General features: G+C 41.8%; 2 protein-coding genes across 2 annotated transcripts in view; both read left to right on the top strand.

Moving 5' to 3' along the window:
* SLC16A10 (solute carrier family 16 member 10) overlaps nt 1–2,380 on the top strand; it is a 44,368-nt gene extending 41,988 nt beyond the window's left edge. The window contains exons 7-8 of the mRNA XM_045294611.1: nt 637–865; nt 1,845–2,380. Of these exons, the coding sequence (XP_045150546.1) occupies nt 637–865; nt 1,845–2,080 (465 nt within the window). The 3' untranslated portion in view covers nt 2,081–2,380. The remainder of the gene's footprint in view (nt 1–636; nt 866–1,844) is intronic.
* Nucleotides 2,381–3,158: 778 nt separating this feature from the next.
* MFSD4B (major facilitator superfamily domain containing 4B) overlaps nt 3,159–24,613 on the top strand; it is a 43,690-nt gene continuing 22,235 nt past the window's right edge. The window contains exon 1 of the mRNA XM_004702189.2: nt 3,159–3,215. Within this exon, the coding sequence (XP_004702246.1) occupies nt 3,159–3,215 (57 nt within the window). The remainder of the gene's footprint in view (nt 3,216–24,613) is intronic.

The raw sequence follows: 24,613 nt of genomic DNA on the forward strand, positions 1-24,613 counted from the left end.
TTCCCCATCCTCATATAAATATATTTGCATATGTACATGTCTTTATCTAGACCTCTATAAATGCCCTTTGCCTCCCAGCTCGAGCTGACAGCCTCATCTTTCTCCCATGGAGTTGCTGGTGGGTTTGAACCCCTGGTCTTGTGGTTAACAGCCCAACACTTAACCTACTATGCTACCAGGATTCCATTCTCTAGAACCAGAAGCCTGAATTTGAACTTCTGGTCTCCAAGGCCTTGATAAAATAAATTACAGTTCTTTAAAGCTTCCACTGCCTCCCCCAAAACTACTTTCATGCCTGCATGGGAATATTGAGTAAGTACCAGGGGAACCCAGGGAGATGATAGTAGGAGCCAGTTGTGTGTATGTGAAATCAAGATGATGAACTAACCAAACAAGAAACCCTCCCTGCCATGAAGTCAATGCCGACTCCTAGCACCCCTGTAGGACAGACTAAGAACTGCCCTGTGGGTTTCCGAGACTAACTGTTTATGGTGTAGAAGCCCTGACCTTCTCCCGTGATGAACTCGGGGAGGAAAACAAAACGAAGCAGGAATCACGAGTTGTGAATGTGTTGCTCAGTGATTGTACCATTCGCCTTGTCGGAGTGCAACATTGACATTGTGGTGTCTGTCCTAGGTAGTCTCCTTTGTCTTCATTGGTCTGATGTCCATGATGATTCCCCTGTGTAACGTCTTCGGGGCCCTCATTGCTGTCTGTCTCATCATGGGTCTCTTCGATGGCTGCTTCATCTCCATCATGGCCCCCATTGCTTTTGAGTTAGTTGGTGACCGAGATGTCTCCCAAGCAATTGGATTCCTGCTCGGATTCATGTCTGTACCCATGACAGTGGGCCCACCCATTGCAGGTAAGTGTGAGGATTCAGCAAGAGTTTTAGATTATTTAGTGGCATTTCCTACTTCAGGGTCTATGTTTTGCTTGCAAATTATAACACATATATAATTGGATTTTTTTTTTGCGGGGGTGGGGTTTTTTTTGCGCGTCTCCAGAAGCCAGCTATAGATGAAGTTTTCTGGGAAATTATTACCCTTGCTGCCATCTAAGACACTGGGTAGAAACATGCACCAGTAACTTTCTGGGCGATGAACTGTCACAATTCTATGTCGCTTACTATGTCCTTTGGAGAACGGGGCAGTGGTTTCTATTTTTTTAAAATGTTTCTAAATATGTGTGCTTTATGCAAGAGATACTCTCTCCTTTAGGAATAATTGATTAAAAAAATAACATTTAGTGTTAGGTACCCAAATGCCCATCAGTGAATGACATTACTGTATAATATAACTAAGATGGTTTCAAAGTATTCCATTAAAAAAAAAAAACTTGAACCCAAACTGGTTGGAAATGTAGCCATTTGGAATGAGACCCATTTCATCTCGATGGCCCATTTGATACCTTCCGCTGACCATTCCACCTCATGTCAGAAATGCCCGAGAGGCTTGGGTGAGCCAGAACTCTTCTTTGCAAACATTTCTTCCAAGTAACAGGCTGGTGTGAAACCCAGAGGCCTGGACTGGGTGTCTAGAGGTAAGGATAGGAGAGCTTTGGCTCAGAAAAGCCTGTATTTCAGACCCATTTCCTCAAAAACAAAAACAAAAATGTTATTTTATAAAAAAGCAAATAAGCCCAAGAGCAGTTTGAAATGTAGACATTTTGAGGTGTGTGTGGGAGAGAAATTTCATCTAGGTGGTCTATCGACCACAGCAGAGATGTTGCTGGAACCAGTTCTGCTGAGCTGATGGTGCTAACTGGGTAGACTCTCAACCCGACTGATGAGAACCCCAAAGAGCCTCTTATTCTTTCTCAGTGACGGCTTTTTCCCTTCGCAGGGTTACTTCGGGACAATCTGGGCTCCTATGACGTGGCATTCTATCTTGCTGGAATCCCGCCCCTGGTCGGAGGTGTGGTGCTCTGTTTGATCCCGTGGATCCATAGTAAGACGCAAGGAGGCACCAGCCAAAGCCCCGGAGGAGAAAAGATGGAGAAAATGTTGGAGGAGAACCAGAACTCTGTGCTCTCCAGCTCGGCTGGACTCCTCAAGAAAGAGTCTGACTCTGTTATTTAATAGCTCACATATCTGCACCAGACCGGACTTGCTTCCAGAAGCTAAAGCAAGTCTTCCTTTTCTATAAATCATACATTTATTATTTTTTTAAAAATCAACATTAGGGAAATAGAACCTTTTTACCCACGAGTCTGGGGGCGGGCTCTGATATGTGAGAGGAGGTCTGAAAGTCAAATTTTATTTAATTGTGAAAATCTGAAGCTATCTCTGTAAAAAGCAACTTTGGAAACTGTGAATGCTATTTAGCTTGTGCAAATAATTTTAAATACCTCAAATCTACACTAAAAGGGTTGCAGTTTGGTTAGGACTGGATGGAATTACTGCTCGTTGCCTCACCTGGTAATTGATCTGGTTCCTTTGCTCTAGCTTCTGCTACGCAGAAACCTTTCACAAAATCTGGCCCTGGATTCCAGACAATACCGGATCTGCCTAAACCTCAAGTCTGTGATCTAGTGGGAGCCTTCTGTCAATAAGCTGTGAAACGATTAAGATATCCTGATTTGCTCCAGTGCCCTGGAGCCTTTCTGGGAACAGAGGCTAAGAATGCACGGAGAGTGTAGAGCTCAGGGCTTCAAACGTTCATGGAAAAATGAATGAAAAGACAATGGACTTTTTCCACAGACTCTCTGAAACCCTGTGTATTCAGAGTCCGAGTGTGAGATGCAGGGTTCCTGCTCATAAAGCCAGGGCAGTGTAGAGACCAGGCACCCCTCTACTGACCTGTGTCTCCTTTGAGTTTGGAGTGTTTACTCAAGTAGCCAGGAGCACCCCATATTTCTTAATTTGTTTAAATTGTAATAATAAAAATAGAATGAGTGAAAGGTGTTCTGGCAATTTTAACTTAGAATTTTTCAGACTTCTGGATTTGTCGGCACTAACCACTGCCATCCAGTCAATTTCAACTCATAGCAGCCCTACCGGACGGAGTAGACCTGCTCCTTAGGGTTTCTGAGAAGAAGTCTTTATGAGAGCAGGTAATCTCATTTTTCTCCTGCAGAGTGGCTTACGGTAGGTTTGAACCACCAATCTTGAGATTAGAGACCCAATGCTCAAACCACTGCACACACCACTAGGGCCGATGTTTAAGCAGAAGCATGATTGGGCAAGTTATCCGGTAGTAGCTGCAGGCCCTGAGGTACGTTGGGGAGAGACCTACTTCATACCACGAGTGATGTATTGGACTGCTAACAGTAAGGTCAGTGGCTCAAACCCGCCAGCTGCTTGGGGAAGAGAAAGAAGAGGATGTCTGTTCTCAGAAAGATTTACAGCCTTGGAAACCCTATGGTGTAATTCTCTTATGCCCTAGAGGGCTGTTCTTAGACAGAATCCATTTGACAGCTACAGTGAGTTGCATTCATGAATAAAATATCCACTTCTGATAGGAACAACTACTTAAATTGGTTTATGAAATTAATTGGTAGTAGCTCCTCCATTTTCAAACTTTCTAGCAAAAGTTTTCACTTTTTAAATTTATCCTGCTGTGCATACCATTATTATTCCCATTGTTTTCTGTTCTATAGAGAATATGGTAAGAAAGTTAGGAGTTGCAAAAAACCCATTGCCATTGAGTTGATGCTGACTCAGTGCGACGCCGCAGGACAGAGTAGAGCTGCGCAGTAGGGTTTGCAAGGCTGTACATTGTTACAGCAGCTGACTGCACAGCCTGCTCCTGTGGACTCGCTGGTGGGTTCAAACCCTGAGCTGCCGAGCGCTCACCATGGTGCTACCAGGGCTCCATCGAGAGTGTCAAAGTCATGCCATGACCCAGACTCGTTTACAAAGACAAAAATCATTTTCCTTCTACCTGAGATTTATGTCAGTATCCTAAAATTTTTATTTCTTTATTTAGAGTAACAAAACCTAACAATATGCCAGGTCTGTTTAAATCCTAGCTACTGATGTACAGACTTCTTGAATGTAGTTTCTTAACGTAGAAAGGATGCTGTCTTTATAACCAAGCTCAGGGCCTGTTTCTAAATCATCTGTAAGAGGAGCATCATCTCCCTTTCTCTGTAGCCCCTCTGGGCTCTGAGAGGCACAGTGCTGTGTGTGTGCCTTCAGCTGAGGGAAGAGATGCCTGGAGGGCGTACGGGTGTGTGGGTATGGATTTGGGGGAGAGAAGGGAGGCAGTTAATGAAATCGTTTTCTTTCATCTGCCACCTTGAAAGATCAGAGACTTTGTGGGATTTATTTTTACTAAGATTTTAAATTATTTTGACTGTGAAGATGTCCAGCAACTCACTATTTCTAATATTCCTAAATTTCATACTCAGGCACTTAGGTAATTTATCTGTGTAATTTCCTGTGTTGCAGGAAAAAATAATACATACTTGGGCCACATTGACTTTTCATGCTCTAGGTGTTTAGAAAATGATTCAGAAATGGTAATACATTATGAAATTCTCTCTTTAGGCTCGATTCTATAAAAAGGACTTCCTCATTCTTGTCAGTGCAGTTGGGAAGTTAAGCAAAATCACAGATGAGATCAGCCATCAAGCCTGCCATCATAAAAGGTTTGCTTTTTAAAAAAAAAAATAGTAGTTTTAGCACAATTTCCTAAAGACCTCCCATTTTATAGAATGAGTAATTCTGAAATGGAAAATTTAGACCTCTAAAATATTTTTCCTTCCAAAATTTGGCTGGTTTTAGAGGGGGGAAATACTAATCTGAAATCCAAAGAGTTAATCTTGCTTGATGAGTTTCCACATTAAAACAGCAAATATCTTATGTATTATAATACCATTCTCCTGCATGGCATGTATTATGACACATGTAGTCTGGTCTAAATGGAATGAATCAAACTGGAAGTATCACTGCAAAGCCCCAACTCACACCTGTCGCTCTCAAGGCGATTCTGACTCAACCCCGTGACGCATAGAACTGGCCCACCAGGGAGCCAAGGCTATAATCTTTACAGAAGCAGACTGCCCCGTCTTTTGCCTGTGGCGCAGCTGGTGGGCTCGAACTCCTGACCCGCTGGCCAGTAGCGGAGCACTTCACCACTGCGCTGTCAGGGCTCCGTATGCTGAAAAAGGCCCACAATAATGGACTTCAGAGAGTGCTCTGCTGTAATAATACCAGTTGTTTTAAGTATAAAGGTAAGATGCTAAATTCCTTAAGATGCATACTTAATAATTTGTTGTGTGTTCAATAAGTAAAACCAAGAAAATGCTTAATATTAATATTCATTATTATTATTTTATTATTTTATTCGGAGCTCATACAACTCATCACAATCCATACACACATCAGTTCTGTAAAGCACATTTGTACATTCATTGCCTTCAGCATTTGCAAAACATTTGCTCTCCACCTAAGCCCCTGGCATCAGGTCCTCATTTTTTCCCCTCCCTCCCCGCTCCCCGCTCCCCGCTCCCTCATGAGCCCTTGATAATTTATAAATTATTATTTTGTCATATTTTCATTATGATTTTATGTTAGTGTTGGACGAATAAATATTGTTATTAGTCTTGCAGTCAAAAAGATTATAAATTTCTAACTAGAATGTTACTACGGCAATAAAGTCGCTTTGTGGGGCCTTCACTTGTTTTGTTTGATCCAGTTCGTTTTCTGACAGGAAAGGAGTACAGTCAGAGAGCTCTGCTTTCTATGTCAGCATCTTCATTCTGGGAATGACCCAATGACATGGAGTTGATGCTGACTCCTACTTTACTCTCAAAAGGACAGAGGAGAGCTGCTCCTTAGGGTTTCTGAGACAAAGTCTGCTTGGAACAAATCAGCCTCATCTTTCTCCCTCAGAGCAGCTGGTGGGTTTGAGCCACTAACCTTGTGGTTAGCAGCCCAATGCTTCCTTAGCCCACAGTGACACCAGGGCTCCTTTCTAATTCTGGTAAGATTCAGCAAATTCTCAAATTCAAAAGGTTCTGACCTTTAAGGCCAACATCCCCTTAAGAAGGGGATAGTTCTTTATTGAAACTCTGGATCAGCTACTATTACAGCAGATGCCCAAGGGTCTGCAGAAAACGTTAGACCTCATTGCAGTGGGTATCGTTGGGGTCCTCCAGTTCAGTAATAATATGCTACCGGATTGTCAGCACTTGAGTCACCGATCTCCTTGTGCTCACTTGCAGTGCCTTCTCTATGGCCCTGTTTCAAGACTTGTTGTTTCCACTGAAGTGTGCCCGGTGCTGGCCTCGAGCATCGGCTTCTGTTCCTAACTGGCAACAGGACTTCATTTACACTCACCATCCCATGGTCCATGTCTGCACATGTCTGCAGATGATCTCACAGGCTCTGCCCACCTTTAAAGCCATGTACATTCAGCTGCAAGGTGAAAATGTTTACTTTTAGTAATTCTAATGCCTCTTAGCTCTATTTCAATTTATACCAGTGTTATTCCTAAAAATGTCCTCCATCCACATGGGTTTGCTGATAAATCAATAGAAAAGGAGGTGGGCAGCTCTGAGAACTGACTTTCAGGCCCTCCTATTGGCTCCTTGTTCTTACTCTTCCCCTCCTGGTCCTCACTTCTTCCCTTTACTTCTCCCTGCCCTTCGGGACCTTGAGGAACAGTCCACTAGCACCTGACTCAGCCACCTGGCTTGCTGATGTGCCGATACATAGCAGCCCCCTGTCTCTTCATGCCTTTTTCCTCTTGAAGCCCCTTCGTAGTTTCAGGGGTTGATCCACACACACTGGAAGATGGCCTGCTCAAAGGCGGCACTCCGAGCTAGAGTTCTAATGGTCTGCGTGCGCATCTTAAGTTTCCTCGTGAAGGTATTTGGGAGGAATGATATGTTTTATATTTATATAATTGACACCTTTTGTGCTAACTTTTAAAACTGTAATTGTTAATTAAATGCTTAGGGTTCAATATTTCCAGAGAGAAGGCTGCCCGTTCACAGAGCATACTGAGGAGCATGACCCGCCTGGGTGGGGCTGCATGGACGTGCATGGTGCCTGGAGTGAGTGCAGGTGGAGACACTGCTGAAGTTACATTAGCTCTGCTAGACTGGCAAATGTGGAGATAATTAAGCAAGTATTTATAACACTTTAGGAAATTTCTAACACTGAGAAGGTCTTTGTTGTTGGTATAAATGTTAAGTATAGATTAGAGCTTGTTGTCTTTCCCAACATGTTGTTCTAAAAGAAACAAAGCAGAACTTGATTACTTTTTTATGTTAAACACACAAATTTTAGATTTGAAAACCAAATGGTGTCTTAGATCACAGAAAAATGCATACACATAACAGCTTAATTCAAATCTTAAAAAAACCCACACACCACTGGTTTTTGTCAGTGGTTTGGTGGAAGCAATGAAGACTGGCTAGAGTGGAGGCAGAGAAAGGTTCCTGGGCAAAAACTATCAAGGTGGAAATAACAAGGACAGCGTGTTATAAATACAGCACAGAGCGGGACTGGTCTAATTCTCAATTTAAAAGGACCAAAGCCCTGAAGCTAAATGTGAAAACTACACACCGCTTAGAACCAAATTTAGTCCATAATGTGGACTAAATCAGATGACTCCTTCTGAGACAACAAAGACCATTTAAAAAAATCAGCCCCATCTTTGAATCACTGAGAACTTGAAACTTGAGAGAGTAGTGTACATAACTTTTCTTTTTATTATTGTTACTATCAAATTTTAAACTGTACACAGTGATTTTGACATCTCTACATTAAAACCCACTGCTAGAATTGATTCTGGCTCAGCAATCCTACAGGGTAGAGGAGAACTACTCCCTAGGGTTTCTGAGCTCAGGCTTAATGGGAGCTTCATAGTTCCCTCAGAGTGGCTGGTGAGTTCGAACTGATGACCTTGTGGTTAGCCATTCAACACGTAATGCACCAAGACACCAAGATTCCTTACACATTCAAAGAACCCTCTTTTAAAATTAAATTTACCATACTAAATGGATACAATCTAGCCTTCTGTGAAAAAGGAAATCCCCCATGACACTAATTTTTTATACAGATAAAATAAGAGCCTACCTCATTTCTAAAGCAAAATTCCAGTATTTTTATTAGTAAGGTGGGAAGACATTGGGAATGAAGTATATCCTTTCTTAGTACTTGAGCATGCTAGTACAGCTACCTCAGCTTTCACTGCCTTACTGAAAGCCCCACTAAAGAAATCCCTGCTTCATCAAGAGAGCAAATGGTGCTTCTGGGATTAAAAGGTAAGGGAGTTCAAAATCTCAGGATGGATAGAATATCAGCAAAGTTTCTTAAGTGCTTTCTTCTGATACATGGGTATAAAAGGAACAAAATGGACTACCAACCAATTTGGCCTTTGGAAAAACAAACACTGAAGACATGCATAATGAACATCTCCGACAGTGGTGCGCCTGTGCCTTTCCAGGTTACACTGCAGCCTGGGGGTGAGCAGGTCTTGTTTTAGCCGGAGGCTAGATGACAGTCAAGCAGAGGTCGCGTGGTTGTGCCATACCCTTACAGCGTACACACTGCCTGTTTCTAGTGGCAATGAACTGTCATCTCAGAGGAGTCTGGGGACATGTTGTTGTTGAGTGTGGCAACAGTGTCGGAGTATTCCCAATCCCCAATCGCAGTATGTTTCTACTGTAAGAGCTGAATGTCACCAAGTATGTATGTATGTGATAGGAATTATCAGTGTCAATAACATTTAGACAGGAAATTGGATCTGGGATATTATTTTGGAAACTCATCTATAGATTTTGTTCTTTAACATAGTTTTTCAATAGCTTTCAATGATGAGTAAAATTGTGACATGTTAGATAGACAGGTAGACAGACAGACAGACAGATTCAAACCTTTGTCACTGTGTCTTTACAATGCTTAGTCTCAGAGTTTATGTTCTAATGTGACAGGGCTTCAAAAGTTGGTGGAGAAATTCTGTTATCTTTTAATTCCATTCTTCCATGAACTTTTTGAAGCCCCTCTCCTATGCCAGAAAGCAATGGGTCAAAGTATCCTTCATAATTCAGTCTATGTTGGCATATTATTCGTGCTTTATTTGACCTTGGCCTATGACTATGAATGGGCTGTGTAGATGGTACCTTTTTTCCTACCAAAGAAAGATTAGGGAAAGATTGGTGCTAACCTTTAATATGGTCCTTTCAAAATTAGGTTTTCTTTATATATATATATAATCAATAGGAAACATGTGGATCTAACAGTAATCTGCATGTGCTCTTATGTACACATGGGGCGGGGAGGTCCAGCTATAAAGCCATGATTGAATTCCACTATCATGATAAGTGATTTTTGTGATTTTTAACAAAACTTTTGAAGTGCACAAGAAAAATACACTAAATAACTACTCAAAAAAAATAAAAAAGAAAGAAAAGAGCCCCTTGTCAATGTTCCTAGCATGAGTTTGGAAAGTATTTTCTAATCCAGGGAATGTGAGAAATTGAGTTTGCTTAAACCGATAGTGTGCCTAAATAGGAGCTATGTATTAGTTTTCAGGTTGAGATAGTTTTGAAAGTCATCATCAGTCTTAAAATTGAATAATGACCTACTTAACTGTATCTTAATAGCTTTAACATTCTCATTGAAAGTATTATTGCTCATTTTTCAGATTTAACACAGACTTAAGCTGATAAGAACTACACCTGAGTCAGTGTCAGCAAATCTCAGACCTGTGGTTTTTTAAGGGTTCTCAGCTTTCTGCGATGGTACCTTTTTCTACCAAAGAAAGATTTTTGTGGCTGACTGTACAGTCAAAGGATATTTAACATAGAAATTTAGTGAACTCTTAAGTACAGAGCAAATGATTGTTACCTCAAATTCCACCTGAAAGTAGAGGTGGGCTTCTGAGTCCTAATGGTGCCAGGAAGTAGCATTCAGATAATTTGGGGGCCACAGGTTTTTATTCTATCTGGCTTTCTTTCATACATGCCTTAACTCTGTTTCATGAAGATTTTATATTTTATAAATATACACACTATCATTTTCCAAAGTAGGAAGGCCACACATTCTGAATTTCCTTGAGTACCCTAGACTCTCTGTGTTAACGAACCAGCTGCTTTATACTGCAAGTCTGGATCATATTTGGAAAAGAGAATGGGGCTTGTTAAATCAAAAAGTAGAGAGATTAAACATGCCTTTAATAATCTTCTGAAATGCTTGTTAATGTCCTAGTTTGAGAAATGTAAGATTGTAATGGAATTGCACAATGCTTGATAAATTTGCATTATGTCCATTTGTTTTCCTATGCTTTTAACCTGAAAGCAACAGTTACAACACATTGAATTCTGGAATTCTGCAGTATTATTAAGGGAGAGCTTGGAGAGTCTTAGAATCTCTTGGTATACTATGATACTTTTTCCATGTCAATTTCTATGAATTTTAAAATTATTTTGTGTATTCTCAAACTCAGAAAAACATGTTTCATCATAGACATCAAACACCCCTTCATCCCAACCCCTGCTGCAGCACAGTGGAGTGTGTGTAGCACACTTCTCTCCCCTCTGAAATAGGATGCCAGTTTGGGCATCAGAGTTGTTTAAATGGAGATCGCTGTGGTAGATGACTTGATCAGTGTGTAGATTGTAGTACTTGCTTCCCTTTCTGCCCCCTCCTTTTTATTTTTTCTTGAACAAATTAATGTTCCTTTTTAAAGAGTACAATTTGTAATTGTTTTTTTAATAATTTGTAGTTTAATATAGTTAGCCCCAATCTTTCTAATGAAAAGAGGTTTATAATCATTTGCTGATAAGTTCATTTTACTGTAGAACAATGTGGTATTCTCAGTAAATACAATAAAAACAATTTAGCAAATTCCTATCAGGCTTTGTGATTGTATTTATGGAATTCCTTGATGGGGGAAAAACAGGACTAAAATGCAGGAAAAACCTTGTGCCAAGTAAGAACTGAGTCGTGTGCTTCTTCCTAAACTGGGTATAAATATTTTTATGTTCCAAATGTGAGTATAATTATTTTCTGGGTCAGGAAAAGAGATAGAAATAATGCAAGTTTGAAAACCATTTCTATTTGACTTTTGGTGGGGAGGTTGTTGACTTGCATTTCTGTTTTTTGTATTTGTTTTTAAATCACTTGCTGAGCTTATATTAAATTAAGGTGGAACTCAGTGAGTTCAGAGCACATGACAATTTCAGAGACTGGTCAAGCACATGGCCGATATGGATGGATCTTGGGCCTCTACTTAAGTATTCCCTCAACACAAAAACACTTTGTCTAATGATGCGGCACTGGGCGATGGCCACTGTCCCAACACGATCGCCGAAGACAAACTGGGTGCATGAACAAATTTGGTGAAGAAAGCAGATGGTGCCCTGCTATCAAAAGATATAGTGTCTGGGGTCTTAAAAGCGTAAAGCCAAGCAAGTGACCATCTAGCAGGGAAGCAACAAAGCCCACATGGAAGAAGCACACCAGCCTGCGTGACCATGAGGTGTCTACAGGAACAGGCATCAGAAGACCAAAAATAAACAACCTCATCGAGGTGATGGAGAGAGGTCAAGCTGGAGACCCAGAGCCCATCTGTAGATAATTGGACATTCCTGTGCAAAGGGCAAAACACACAACACGCCTAGTTCTTTAATCTTTCCTCCCCCACTGTTACGACCTTAGTCCTACCTCGAAAATCTCGCTAGATCTGTGTACATACTGTAGCACAGATTAGAGCTTTCAATATACGGAATTCAGGAAAGACAAAACCCCTCAGAATCAGGGATGAGAGTAACGATTCCAGAAGGGTAGGGGGAGGAAAAGAGGATTAAGGGGTGGAAGGGGAAACAGATAGCAATGACGACAGAATAACCCCTGCCCCCTCAAGGGGGACAAATACCAGGATAGTTGGTGAAGGCATAGAATGGGTGGTGTAAGATATGTATCAACAATAATAACAATACATAATAAGGCTTCATGGAGGTGGCAGGGTGGGGGAGGGAGAGGGAGAGGAGCTGATATCAAAGGGCTCAAGAAGAAAGATAATGTTTAGAAACTGTTTACACCAACAATTATATATGTCCACTTGATATAATGGATGTATGTGTTACAATATATGTTAGAGCCCCCAATAAAATGATTTATTTAAAAAAACATGGCTGACATTTTGAAATAACAACTGTTGTGGATTATTTGCTGGGGAAAATCTGACTCTGCAGTCAAAGGATATTTAATATAGAAATTTAGTTAACTTTTAAGTACAAAGCAAATAATTGTTACCTCAAGAACTTAGAACTGTGGCATATCTTTCAATCCAGTAAGCAAGTACAAATCCGGCATGTACAGGATTCATCCGAGAGCATTTTAGGAAACAGAATGGATGTAACAAGCTGTTACTAATACTAAGCAGGATAAATACTTTCCTGGGTGGAAGGGAATTATTTTTATTATTTTATTTTTAAAGTCATTTTACATGTAACACTCTCCCTGAGGGATGGACAAAAAAGTATTTTTATATTAAAAAATGAAAGAATTCTAATTTACCCAGAAAACCTAACACATAAAATAATTACCCTCGTATCAGACATAAAAGCTATCTCTCATAGTCTCCTTGAGGTGAATCTAAAACTTTGTAAATTTACGAATTCTCTTTTAAAATTCCCAACTTGGTGTCACCTGTACCTGCTTGAACTCTTCCCGTGATGGGAAGTTCACCACCTTTAATGCCCCCGCTCCCTGCCATGATAGCTGGGTGCTCCACCTCTGATGTTTACCTCATCTAGCTCAACCAACTTCTCCGTGTCCTTATCACAGTCACGCTGGTCATGCCCTACTTCCACCAGTGACTCCAGCAAGTGGCATATGGCCCATGGCTCAAAATTCACTTGCAGTAACTATTTTGGTTTGCACTTCACAGTGGCCTTGTCATCTCGGGAACAGTCTTCATCTATGAGATCTAAAATACCAACATTCATCTCTATCACAAACTTCCCATCCTTTTTTTAATTCTTCTTTTCCTTTATACCTACTCTTTAACGCCTCCATATTCTCCCAACTATCCAGGATGACCTCATCTCAAAAGTCTTGACTTCATCCCATCTGCAAAAACTGTACCACATAAAGTTTCATTAGCAGTTTGGAGGGTTTAGAATGCTGACATATCTTTGGGAGCCATTATTAGCCTACTACAGCATCTGAAATACTTCATGTTTATCAGATCTGACAGGCATAATTTAATAAACCAGAATAGCAGATATTTTGTGGAATGTCAAGATGATCCGAGATTTTTGCATACTATCTTAAGACGGTCTAGAATCCCTGAGGCAAGAATGTAAAGGTCCACTCATGATGATAGTCAACAAGTTAAGTACTAGTGGCTATGGGGCATACACAGTGACATTGCTGACGTACTATGGCAGTGGTACAAGGATTATCATGGTGATGCAACTTCCTCTTCAATCAAGGAAGCTCTGAATCAGGCTTCTGAGAGGATCTGCTGGTCTGATTATGGCAACTGTATTTTCAGACTCCAAAGGATTAATCTTGGTAGATTTTCTCAAAGGATACAGGACGATCAAAAGGTTTATCATGAAGTGTTAAGACAATTGAAAATTGCATTGGTGAGAAAACGTACAGAAATGATGCATTGGGTACTTTTTTGCACCAGCTTCCTCTACAAAGGTCGCAAGGGCTGTCCTATGAGAATTAAGGTGGGAAATCTTACTCCTTCCATCCCACAGCCCTGTTCTTTCCTGTTCAGACTTTTTGGTTCACAAACCTAAAGAACATTTAAAATGAACACAATTAGAATCTCAAGTATATCCAGACTGAAATTTTGACATAATGTAAATCAAGGAGTGCAGAAGCCTTCGGGGAAGGGCTAGAGAGGTGGAAACACCACTTTCAGAAGGATTGTGGTAGTTACATAATTTGTTGTCAATTTGAGACTTAAGACGGAAGGGGTAGAGTTTAGCCTGTCAATCAGGTCGCAGCTTGATGACCTCATTTGGAGGCACTAAGGGGATAAATAGCTCGCTGGAGGCGGGACACCAGCTCACTCCCTGCAAAGCATTCCTGTGGACAAGATACATGGAGCTGTGCTAGAGCCCTAGAGCTGAAGATGCCACATGGAGGCCCCTGCCAGCACTGAGATGCTTCCACTGCCACTGGATCCACAAGACTTTCCACCCACTGGCCTGGGATCTCCCTGCATTTGATGTCATTGTATATGCTGTGTGAGTCTAAAGAGGAATTTGTAGATTGGTGTTAGACATATGGGCTAATATCAGACTTAAGGACTTGATCTGGACTGGGCTGGGATGTTTTCTCAATATTCAATTGCTCTTGTAAATAAAGCTCTTTCTTATACACATATGAGTGTCTATGAATTTGTTTCTCTAGTCTACCTGGACTAACACAAGTATATAAACTTATATTGAGGATATGTTGAGAAACACTAGCTCTACATTTTGATATGTATTTTAAAAATAAAGGTTTCTAGGGTTTTGGAGCAATACTTTTTTACTTACCCTAGTACTGAGCAGCATGATACTTCCCCTGTTCTCCACTGGAGGATCTGGCACCCAGCAGCCACCAGCCTTCACTGTGCTAAGCCTGCAAAGAAAAAACGTTGGAGCTTTAGAACAAAACGAATACCTCAGGGCTTCTTATCATAAGCAAACTGTTAACATAAAACAATTTACAAAAGGAGACATATAGAATCTTTATAGCATGTGTGATAGGTAGGTTTATTGTGCCAACCTAGCCAATAGGAACATGTGGGATTAATAAGGTCGCAATTTGATTGGAGGGCAAAGAGATAAATGGCTTGGCAAGGCCCGCCCTCTCTCTTGCTCTCTTGTGATGGGACCAGTGTGTGACTGCTTTAGCTAGTTCTCTGCCTCAACTTGTGAGCTACACTACCTGTGGGACAGCTATCCCATGGATCGTGTCGCTAGAGCTTGAGGTCCCATCAAGGTCAGACCTGTTTTCCCATGCTGCTGGTGTGTGCATCGCTTCAGCTTGAGGCTGGTGGATCTTGTCACCTTGCATTGCTTGAGTTCGATATCCCATCTGGGCCTGCTTCGCTAAACTCCTGAGCTGCTGACTATTGGCGACCCCCATTGCTGTTTGCTGCCTGTAGGCACTCTGCCTGCATCACCCAAGAGAAGACATCAGCTGTCTGCTTCCTTGACCTTGGACCCAGCAGCCCTTGTGAGTTGAAGGACTTCCTAGTATATTAACTTTTCCATAGAAGTGAGTTGAACTGAGCCCTCTGTACTGCTGTGTGGACTACTTAGCTGTTACATTCCTTTGTGCTGTGTAAATCTATTTATATATATAAAATCATACGTGTCCTGGCTTTGTTTCTAGAGCAGCGGTTCTCAACCTGTGAGAACCCTTTGGTGGTCGAATGACCCTTTCACAGGGGTCACCTAAGACCATCAGAAAACACATATTTCCAATGGTATTAGGAACTGAGACACTGCTCCTCTATCCGTCTCCAGGCGGGTCCGCCCACATGCAGTTAACGCTCACATGTGAGTACCCGGTGTGAAGACTGTTACTCATGCTACACCATGCTTCAAGACAAAATTTCACTTATTTGTCATTAGAAATAAATATTTCCCAATATATAGTCACATGTTGTTTTTGTGATTAAACAGTATACTTTAGTTATGTTCAATCTGTAACAATGAAAATACATCCTGCATATCAGATATTTTACATTACGATTCATGATAGTAGCAAAATTCCAGTTATGAAGTGGCAACGAAAGTAATTTTACGGTTGGGGGGTCACGACCACTTTGGGAACTGTAGTAAAGGGTGGCGGCAGTAGGAAGGTTGAGAGCCACTGCCCCAGAGAACCCTGCCTGACACAGCACGTAATTGGAACACCACTCTTCTTTCGCCTGAGGTCATTTGAGAAATGATTTGCCAAGCTTTGAGGCACACAAGTCACAAGTGGGTTTTCAACTTAAGTTCTTTTGTCTTTCAGGCGATACTTGGAAATGTTTGAGGGTTTCATAGTAACCAAAAGCACTCAGCCTTTAGTGGGCAGGTGCTGGAGATGCTAAATGTCCAATAATGAGTGAGGTAGTCGCAGGCACTGACTTAAACATCCTACTAAGTATCATGTATGTTGACTAAAAATCTGAGCTTGTGACCATACAAACACAATTTTTAAACACACACAAATTACGTTTGCACGGCTTCCATAAACACTGAATTTCCCAAGAATGGAAAATATCATGTAATCCTAAGAAAGGCTGCATTTTGTTTTATTTAGAACTTTGTCAGAGCCTGTTAACCTAGCCAAAGGCCCTTTGGACTTCTTTTCCAAAGTATCCCCCTTCAATAAACTCAATCTCTCTGTGCAAACTTTAAAAGTCAAAAAAGAACTTTGCCAGGAGTGGTTCTCTGTGGGAGCAGATTGTTCTTAAGATGAACTCTGGGAAAGGAATTCCTGGCTTCTGAACAGAGTGCCTTTATGGGACAGTCTGAACTTCATTTCCTCTTCGTCTTTCATTTCCTTCTTCCAGCAGTCCAGGATCAGTACAGTCCATGGGTTAGGCAAGGCCCATGGAAAGGAGCTGACAGCTCAACCCAAGGAGCTGAGGCGCTGGATGGTCTGATCTTCAACGAAGAGAAGGGACATACCGTCTCTCCTGTTCCCCAAGAAACGGCGGTGACTCAGTATTCTGCAGGCGTTTAGTTAAGCTCCTTGTGTTTGCCTTTATCTTCCCATCCGAGCCATAGACAAATTGGCCAAAATATTCTTGGTGTTTTGCCTTCAGAGAAATCGTCAATAAGCCCTCTCTGTGATCACTTGTCACATGATGCAGGGTACAGGGCGAGAGCGCGAATAAAGACCTGGGCCTTGGAGTCCCTTCTTCTTGAGCCCCTACACCCCAACCCTGATTTTCTCTGTCTTTTATCTCAGCTGTCCTTTTAAATTGCGACCGTGCCCCTCTTGTCCCTCATTGAGTTATTTGTGAGCTGGCTCTCTCATTTCTCCACTTTGGAAAAGCACCAGTCGCCACTCATGGTATTGGAGTAACCCAACTTCAGTGAATATACAGCTCAAGTCTGTATTTACTCAATGATCTGGTGTAGCTGCATGGACATGCTTAGCTAGTCCTCATTTCATTAATTATAAAGAAAAATATAAATATTCAGCTGGATAGTCCAAATTGAGTCATATCTTTACCCTAAAATCAATGGTTAGTATGTTCATGTTTTTTTTTTTTCTGATGAAGCAATGAAATCAGAAAGGATGTGTAAAACTGGCCTTGGCTTGTCACCAAGAGGATTTCATTATAAACAGGTGAAAACATTCTGCATGATCACCTTCTCTTTGTGCCGATGTGACATGCATAAAACGACAGACTCATCATGAGCAATTTATATCCAAAATCCTGACCATGAACTTAATAGTTGAGACTGTTGCTGAGAGGAAAGGTCTGGGTCATCTGTCACTGTTTCAGCCAAAGCCACAAGCCAAGCTGAAACTAAATTTATTCTGCAAGCTCCAGATCGAAGGGAACTATGGCTTATGACCTGCAGACTGCGGGGGAAATCCAGTGAAAATCAAGCAAGTAGTACACCCCAAACTATGTGACAAAAAAGCAGGTTTTGCAATCAACACAAGAAACAATCATCATACCCCATTGCTTATCTAAACAGGGATGCTTCCTCCCTCGCTGCCTCCCATAATGGCCTTGCTGAGTTAGAAGACCGTCTCTACTGGTACGCTTAAAAGGAGTTTTGACTGCCAGTGAGGGGACTGTGACATTTTGGATTTCCAACTATTAAACTTTAGATTATATTGTATTTCTAGTATTTTGACTAGCAGTAGGTAACTCTCTCACCACTTTCAAGACTCTTAAAAATTATGAGAACATTTTTACCTTTTTTTAATGTCATGGTTTGGCAACAAGAGGTCTGCAGGGAGCATTATGGATTTATGGACAGCTTGAAACTGTACCAGTTATTTTAGTAAATCACTGCAACATTCATCAACACACACTTAGTCTCAGAGGATCGTAATGAAAAGGCTTCCAAAATCAGTGAACATTATCGGTGCTGTCGGTGGGAGTGATAACTGGGAGGTCACTTTTTGTATAGCTCTGATGACAGTGATGGGTTTGGATGCACACACAAACAAAATGCCTACTGTTTAAAAGAGATTGTGTTCACGACGAATACAACGGACATTTTCGTTTCATAGGTTTAACCATAAAATATAAATATTGTGAAGTGATCAGACATATATTCTAAATATATTTGGAAAGTTAATTAGGTGCTTTCTCATACTACATTCTCATTCAAGTGAAGAAACTACCATGGGATGGGCTGGTAAGCTGACATGATTTAAACACTTGTTTCCTGAATTTTTAAAAAATAAAGTTGAACTTTTCAGCAGCTAGTTAAGAATAGGTTTAAAGATGCTATTTGAAATATATTCTCGGTAAAAAGGATGTGATGATTACATTGAGAGACATGGGAATTTAGCAGGAACAGACTGGACCCTAAGGCTTAGAGCAGGGGTGTCAAACTGGTGGCCTGCGGCCACATGCGGCCCCCTGAGGCAATTTTTTGTGGCCCTCCGATGCTCTGAAATAAAACGAAAATAGAAAAAATTGTTATGAAGAAAACAGCGCTCAGGGGAGATCGAGGTAATATGGTCCACACAATTCCCTCGTTAACTCTTTAACTACTAAAAACGAGTATGCACGTGGCCCAGTGCCTTTCCTGGGGGCCTGTGGACGTGTATAAACGCGCTGACTCAGTTCTGGCGACTTTGGAAGCGATCTGTCTGCCACTCTCAGTGTCACATAATGTAAACAGATCCCAATAGCGAAAAGGTGAGAAAGAGCACTCTGGGTTGTGCTGTTATGAATCATACCTAGCGGCAGCGCTAGTTAACATTTTTTAGAGGGAAGCCATTACGATTGTTAATCATGTTTGTCAGCTGTCCAACATTTTGTGGTTTTTATTAGTTACTTTGTGTATTTTCCAGTCACAATGTAAGAGGTAAATGAAAACTAGTAGGAGGAAAGCATTGGCAAGTTTCGGGTAAAAAAGAATAACTTTAGTTTTATAAATACATTAAATAAAATACATGTTTAACTAAAAGCAATTATATAGTTTCAATTATCCTATTCACATTCCTGAATCCTCACTTCAAAATATAAACTTAACAAAATTTGTCAATGTGATGTGGCCCGCGTGCATCTTGCCTGCTGCACCAAATGGCCTGAGATTTCATTGAGTTGGACAGCCCTGGCTTAAAGGAGCTCCTTGGTTGACAAGAACCTTTCCTCTCAGGAGGGTAACATCTCTTTTGGCAACATGGAAATTACATGTTGAGGACCTTTCCAGACCACACCGTCAGCATCTCTTTGTTGGTATCTTTCTTCATAGTAATTAATCTGAAGTAAGTCTGTTATATTCTCTGTTAGATTCCGTAAACCATTCCAAAGAATTATCAAACCCAAAGGGGAAGTGAGAGCCAGCAAGCGGCTGGTGTCTGCCTATTTGGCAGTCTGAAGGACTTTCAGACTTGTGATTTCCAACCAGCTGTGGGTGGCTAGGGTCAGAAATATGCTACATGGGCAGCTGGTCTGAAGGAAGGGATCTTTCTAACTGAGGAGTCTGACTCAGCTTCGGATGGCTAGCGTCAAAGAGAACGCCTTGTGGGTGGCTCGTGATGCAGAAAGAACAAGAGAAGGACTGGCCTCATGCCCACTCTTCGGGGACTGGACTCATTGGGATCCTTATCTGACAGTGGGCAACAAGGTGGGATACACCTGCTTTGCCTCTTCCTTAGTGCACCTGGAGATGAGGCTGGGGTGTGCCACCACTGTAGGGCAGCGATAGACCCATTCGAGACGGGAGGAACAGGTTAGCAAAGGAAGAGTTAGTTGAACTTCAAAAATGATTGTGAGTTTCCAGAAGTAGATAACCAGATCTTTCTTCCTCTGAGGTGTCTTTAGTGAGTAGCCGAGTGTTAGAAAGGGCCATTTAGCCCACTTGTACCCTTCCTTGAGTACATAGTCACTCTTCCATTTGCAAATGCAAATGGGGTGGTCCTAACTTCAATATCACAACCCTTGAATTTACCTTATTGTGCAGAGCACTTGCAAATGGGCATCTGAAAAGGACAGGGGTGTAAAACCTTTATTAAAGAAATGCAATGATGTTGCAGCATTTCATAAATCTTCACTGCTTTAATAATATTTAAATCTACTTTTAAGTTGTCAACCTTTCTCTTTTACATAAGACAGTCAGCCAAAAAGTATTGCTACACAATCATAAAATCCCGCTGCCACTGAGTCAATATGACACATAGCACCTCTTCGGGGTGGGGTGGGGGGCAGTAAAACTGTTCCCTGGGGTTCTCAGGCTGCTGAACTCTCACCTTTCTCCTGCCAACCAGTGGGTGCTTTTGAACCACAGGTCTGTGTTAGCAGCCCAGTGCTTCTCCCAGTGATACCAGGGCTCCTACGAGCCTGTAAAACACAGAAAAGTAACCCCCCACCCAAGTTAAATGGAAAAAAACCTTCAATGAATAAAACTATCAAAATGTGAAGGTATTATTTCTCAGCATAGCCTCTGTGTAGGTCTATCTGCTTAGATGATATTTCCACCCCCTCACACTTCCCCAAAGGACGCCATGCTGTCCAATCTATACCACATCACGGTGGCAGCTCTGGCATCCGTAGGGATGTGAACTGTGTTCCTTGAAACTCTTCTCTGGATTTTGGAGACAGAGAAAGGTCTGAAGGGGCAAGACGAGGACTGTAGGGTACATGGGGTACGGCTCCCCAGTGAAAGGCTCTGAGGACGACGGCCCGTGCTGCCCCAGAGAATGAGCAGGTGCATTGGGATGACAGAAAACAGCTCCTTGATGCAATTTTCCTGCCTTTTCTTACGACAGTTTTCCAGGTTCCTAAAACTTCTTCATAATGAACCCCTGTTCTCGTCCTGTCTCCCTTGAGGAAAGCTATCAAGATTACCGCTTGGGAATCTCCACCCTTCTGAGGTAACGTCTCAGGCTTGAATTTAACGAATATTTTACAACATGGTGTTTTTAATTTCAGTAGTCATCAGCTGCTTTAAAAACACAATGCTCTAAAAGATTATTTTTGTTTCTTCATGGGATTGCTCTTAAAGAAGGTAGGAAACAGTTGAAAATCTAATCAGGGAGATGCAAATAAGCTTCTATTTGGTAATTCTGTAGCTTGAACAATTAATGTTCCCTAATTGTAAAAAGGACTCCCTATGGGCAAACTTATGAAAACTTCTTAAATATGCCCAAATCCCTTGAAGGAATGAGTCACAGGGCTTGGGGAATCAGGTCCGTGGTCTCTGGGGGTGGGGGCGGGCGGACCTAGGTCAACTGGTACCATGTAACCCACAAAGACAACATCTTGCTCTGGTGAACAATGACTAGGGTCTTAGCTTGTGAGCGACCATCGAAGTTCTGACCCTTGGTTCCTCCCCGTCTGCAGGACAGAAGAATGATGAACGTTGAAAGACACATGGGAACAATTAGCCCCGTGGACTAACTGTCCACTCGAATGTCAGCTTACACAACTAGATGGTGCCTGGCTACCACTACCAACTGCTCTAAAAGGGATCTCAGCAGAAAGTAGAAGGGGATCCTGGATAGACTGGAAGAAAAAATATGGAGAAATCAAAATCATAAAAAAGACAATGCTGACTGGCCAAATAGAGACTGGTGGCTCTCCCACACTATGGCCCTTAGTCACCCTTCAGGTCTGGAAGAGTGAATTCACACTTGTGGGTTAGTAGGCAGGTCTATAAGGGGAACAGCAGTGCTAAGGAGGTACTCACACCTTAGAGTAATCAACCTTGGGGCAGTACTGTCCACTATGGGAAACCCTGCTCTAGATTCTAATAAACCCAGTTTATATGTAATATTCTGATATTTCCACTGGACTAGATATCCAGTTGCCCTCTGGATACCTTCAATCCCTTCTTTCATTCTCTATGAAAGATGGGTGGTGCAAACCGTGAATGTGCTCACGGGAAAATGGGCAGGTCGGAGTGTAGAGTCCACTAGAGGTGCCTGAGAAGGAAAGCTTGGGGGTCTGCCGTTGAAAACTCAGCTACTAAAAACCCCCTGGAGCACAGCTTTACAATGACCCACGGGGGTCACCATGGGTCACAATCAACTGCATGGCAGCTGATATGTAGACAGGGGACAAGACAGGTGCCTAAAGCCCTAATGGTGTTCTTTGTATGCAGATGATTCTGTGTGCTTCTGAACCCTCGGTGCTTTCAGAAACCCCAGTCTGTGTGCTCTCTGCAGAGACTACTGTTGTCACGCTCTCACTTCTCGTTGCTTTGTCTTTACTCTCGTGGTAAGTCATTTTGGCTAGTAATAATACAGTACAGCTGAGATGTACTCTCCAGAGGCCCATCCTTTTGACTCACCAAATGATTTCTAGTTGGTGATTAAAGTGCATTAGGAAAAACTAGGTGTCATCGGAACTATATCAGAGTACTGCTTGAAAACCCAGTCTATTAAAACTGGTGTCACATATAATTTCAATAGCTGATCAATATAGCACGGGACACCATTATGTCGGTAGATTCAGAGTCCTATAGCCCTAAATGTTCAAACAAATCTAACTAAGGAAATTCTAAGTTTCCTTTCTTGTGAAAAGAAAACTTAAAACAGAATAAGATAAAGAATTCATTCGTCAGGTCATTTCAACTTTATTTCTAACTTCCAAAGTCAACTCAACGGACGCTTCTGACCCATAGTAACACAAGAGACGAGAACTGCCCCTTGCGGGGTGCTGAGGCTCAAAATCTTTATGGGAGCAGAAAGCTTCTTTCTGAGGAGGGGGCTAGTGGTTTGGAACTGCTGACCGGGTGGTTGGTAGCCCAACTCCTTACTGCATGGCAAGGAGTCCTGACATCAGAGTTCCTTAACTTTCAAAGTATAAAGTACAAATATGAAATGTATCTTACTGAAATGAAATATTTATGAGCTAGGTTGACCAGATTGGATCTTTAGCCATGAGAATAAAGAACCACGGATAAGTAAGAGGGGGTACCCCCCAACACACACACAAAAAAACAAAACGGAAAAAAGCTCCACAGGGCAGAGCTTCCATAGTACGCATCCCCTCCCCCACCCCACCCCCTGCACAGCGAGCATCAAACAACTCGCTCTGAGTTAGTGCACCCAGTGGTATCACCTGGGAAGGTTCCCGCGGGTCACATTTTTTCATAAAAGCAGTTTCACTCAAACCTCATTTTTTGTGATGGCTGATTTGAGAGAACAGCATGCAACTATGAAATTTTGTTTCCTGCTCGGGAAAAATGCCACAGAAACTGTTGTGATGTTGAACACAGCTTACAAGGACAGCACTATGGGAAAAACTCAAGGGTACGAGTGGTTTTCTCCTTTCAAAAAAGGTGAAATGTCGATGGATGACAAACCTCATTCTGGACAATCAGTGACTTCCCGAACAGATGACAATGTTGACTTGTAGTGCATTGGCTGTTTGTTCCATCAAGTCAGACTGTTAATCAAGCTTTCTACTTATTTTTTCTTTTATTTTTTTCAAGTTTTCTATTTAGAGGTTCTAAATAGTGTAACAGTGTGCGACAAAAAAGGCCTGATTTGTGGCAGACAGGAGACTGGTTTTGCCACAACAATGCACCTACTTACGCAGCCATCTCAGTGCACCAGTTTTTGACAAAAAACCCAGCATGCTTCCCTTGCCCCACACACCTTATTCACCTGACCTTGCAGTGTACGGCTTCTTTTTGTTTCCTCAAATGCAGAGGGACATGAAAGGACAGTGATTTGAAGGCGTAGAAGAGGTGAAGAAAAAATGCAAGGGAGGTTCTGTCAGCCATTCAAAGAGATGAATTTGAAAACTGTTTCCAAGAATGGAATCACAGATTTGACAAATGTATTAAGTATAATGGAAAGTACTTTAAAGGTGATAAGGTTGTTTTGTAAAAAATTTAAATACATAACTTTGGGGGAAATTTTGGGGGGGAATAAAGTTTCAGAACTTTATTCTGAAAGTTATGATGATACCTAGCTTTTCAGAATGTACTGTGAGCACTGTCTAGACATTATTTGATGAGTAAAAAGGATGATCCCCCGGAGAGCATTAACAGTGATATGCATGGAGCTCTGGTGGCATAGTGGGTTGGTTACGCGTTAGACTGCTAACCGCAAGGTCAACAGTTTGAAACCACCAGCTGCTCTGTGGGACTTAGATGGGGCTTTCTGTTCTTGTAAAGAGTTACAGTCTTGGAAATATTGGAAATGCACAGGGGCAGTTCTACTCTGTCATCCTGGGTATGAATTGGAAGCAACTAAGTTACGGTGAGCTTTTGGTTTAAGTGATGTGCAGTCCCCAAGCATGATCCACCTAACAGCTCACTCTCGGCCATTCAACAGGTAAATTTTGCAGTTGAAAGTTTAAAATCTGCCTCCTTGGAAATCAATCACAAGGATCAATCTAGAACTCCCTCCCAGGGGAACAAATAACAGAAAAGTGGGTGAGGGGTGATGGAGGACGATGTAAGATATGGAAAAAATAATCTATAACTTATCAAGGGTTTGAGGGAGGGTGGGTGGGCGAGGGAAGGGGGAAGAAATGGGGAGCTGATATCA

Source organism: Echinops telfairi, unplaced genomic scaffold (assembly GCF_000313985.2).
Source record: "Echinops telfairi isolate 266 unplaced genomic scaffold, ASM31398v2 ScPeMD7_3533;HRSCAF=4204_0, whole genome shotgun sequence".
Lineage (NCBI taxonomy): Eukaryota > Metazoa > Chordata > Mammalia > Afrosoricida > Tenrecidae > Echinops > Echinops telfairi.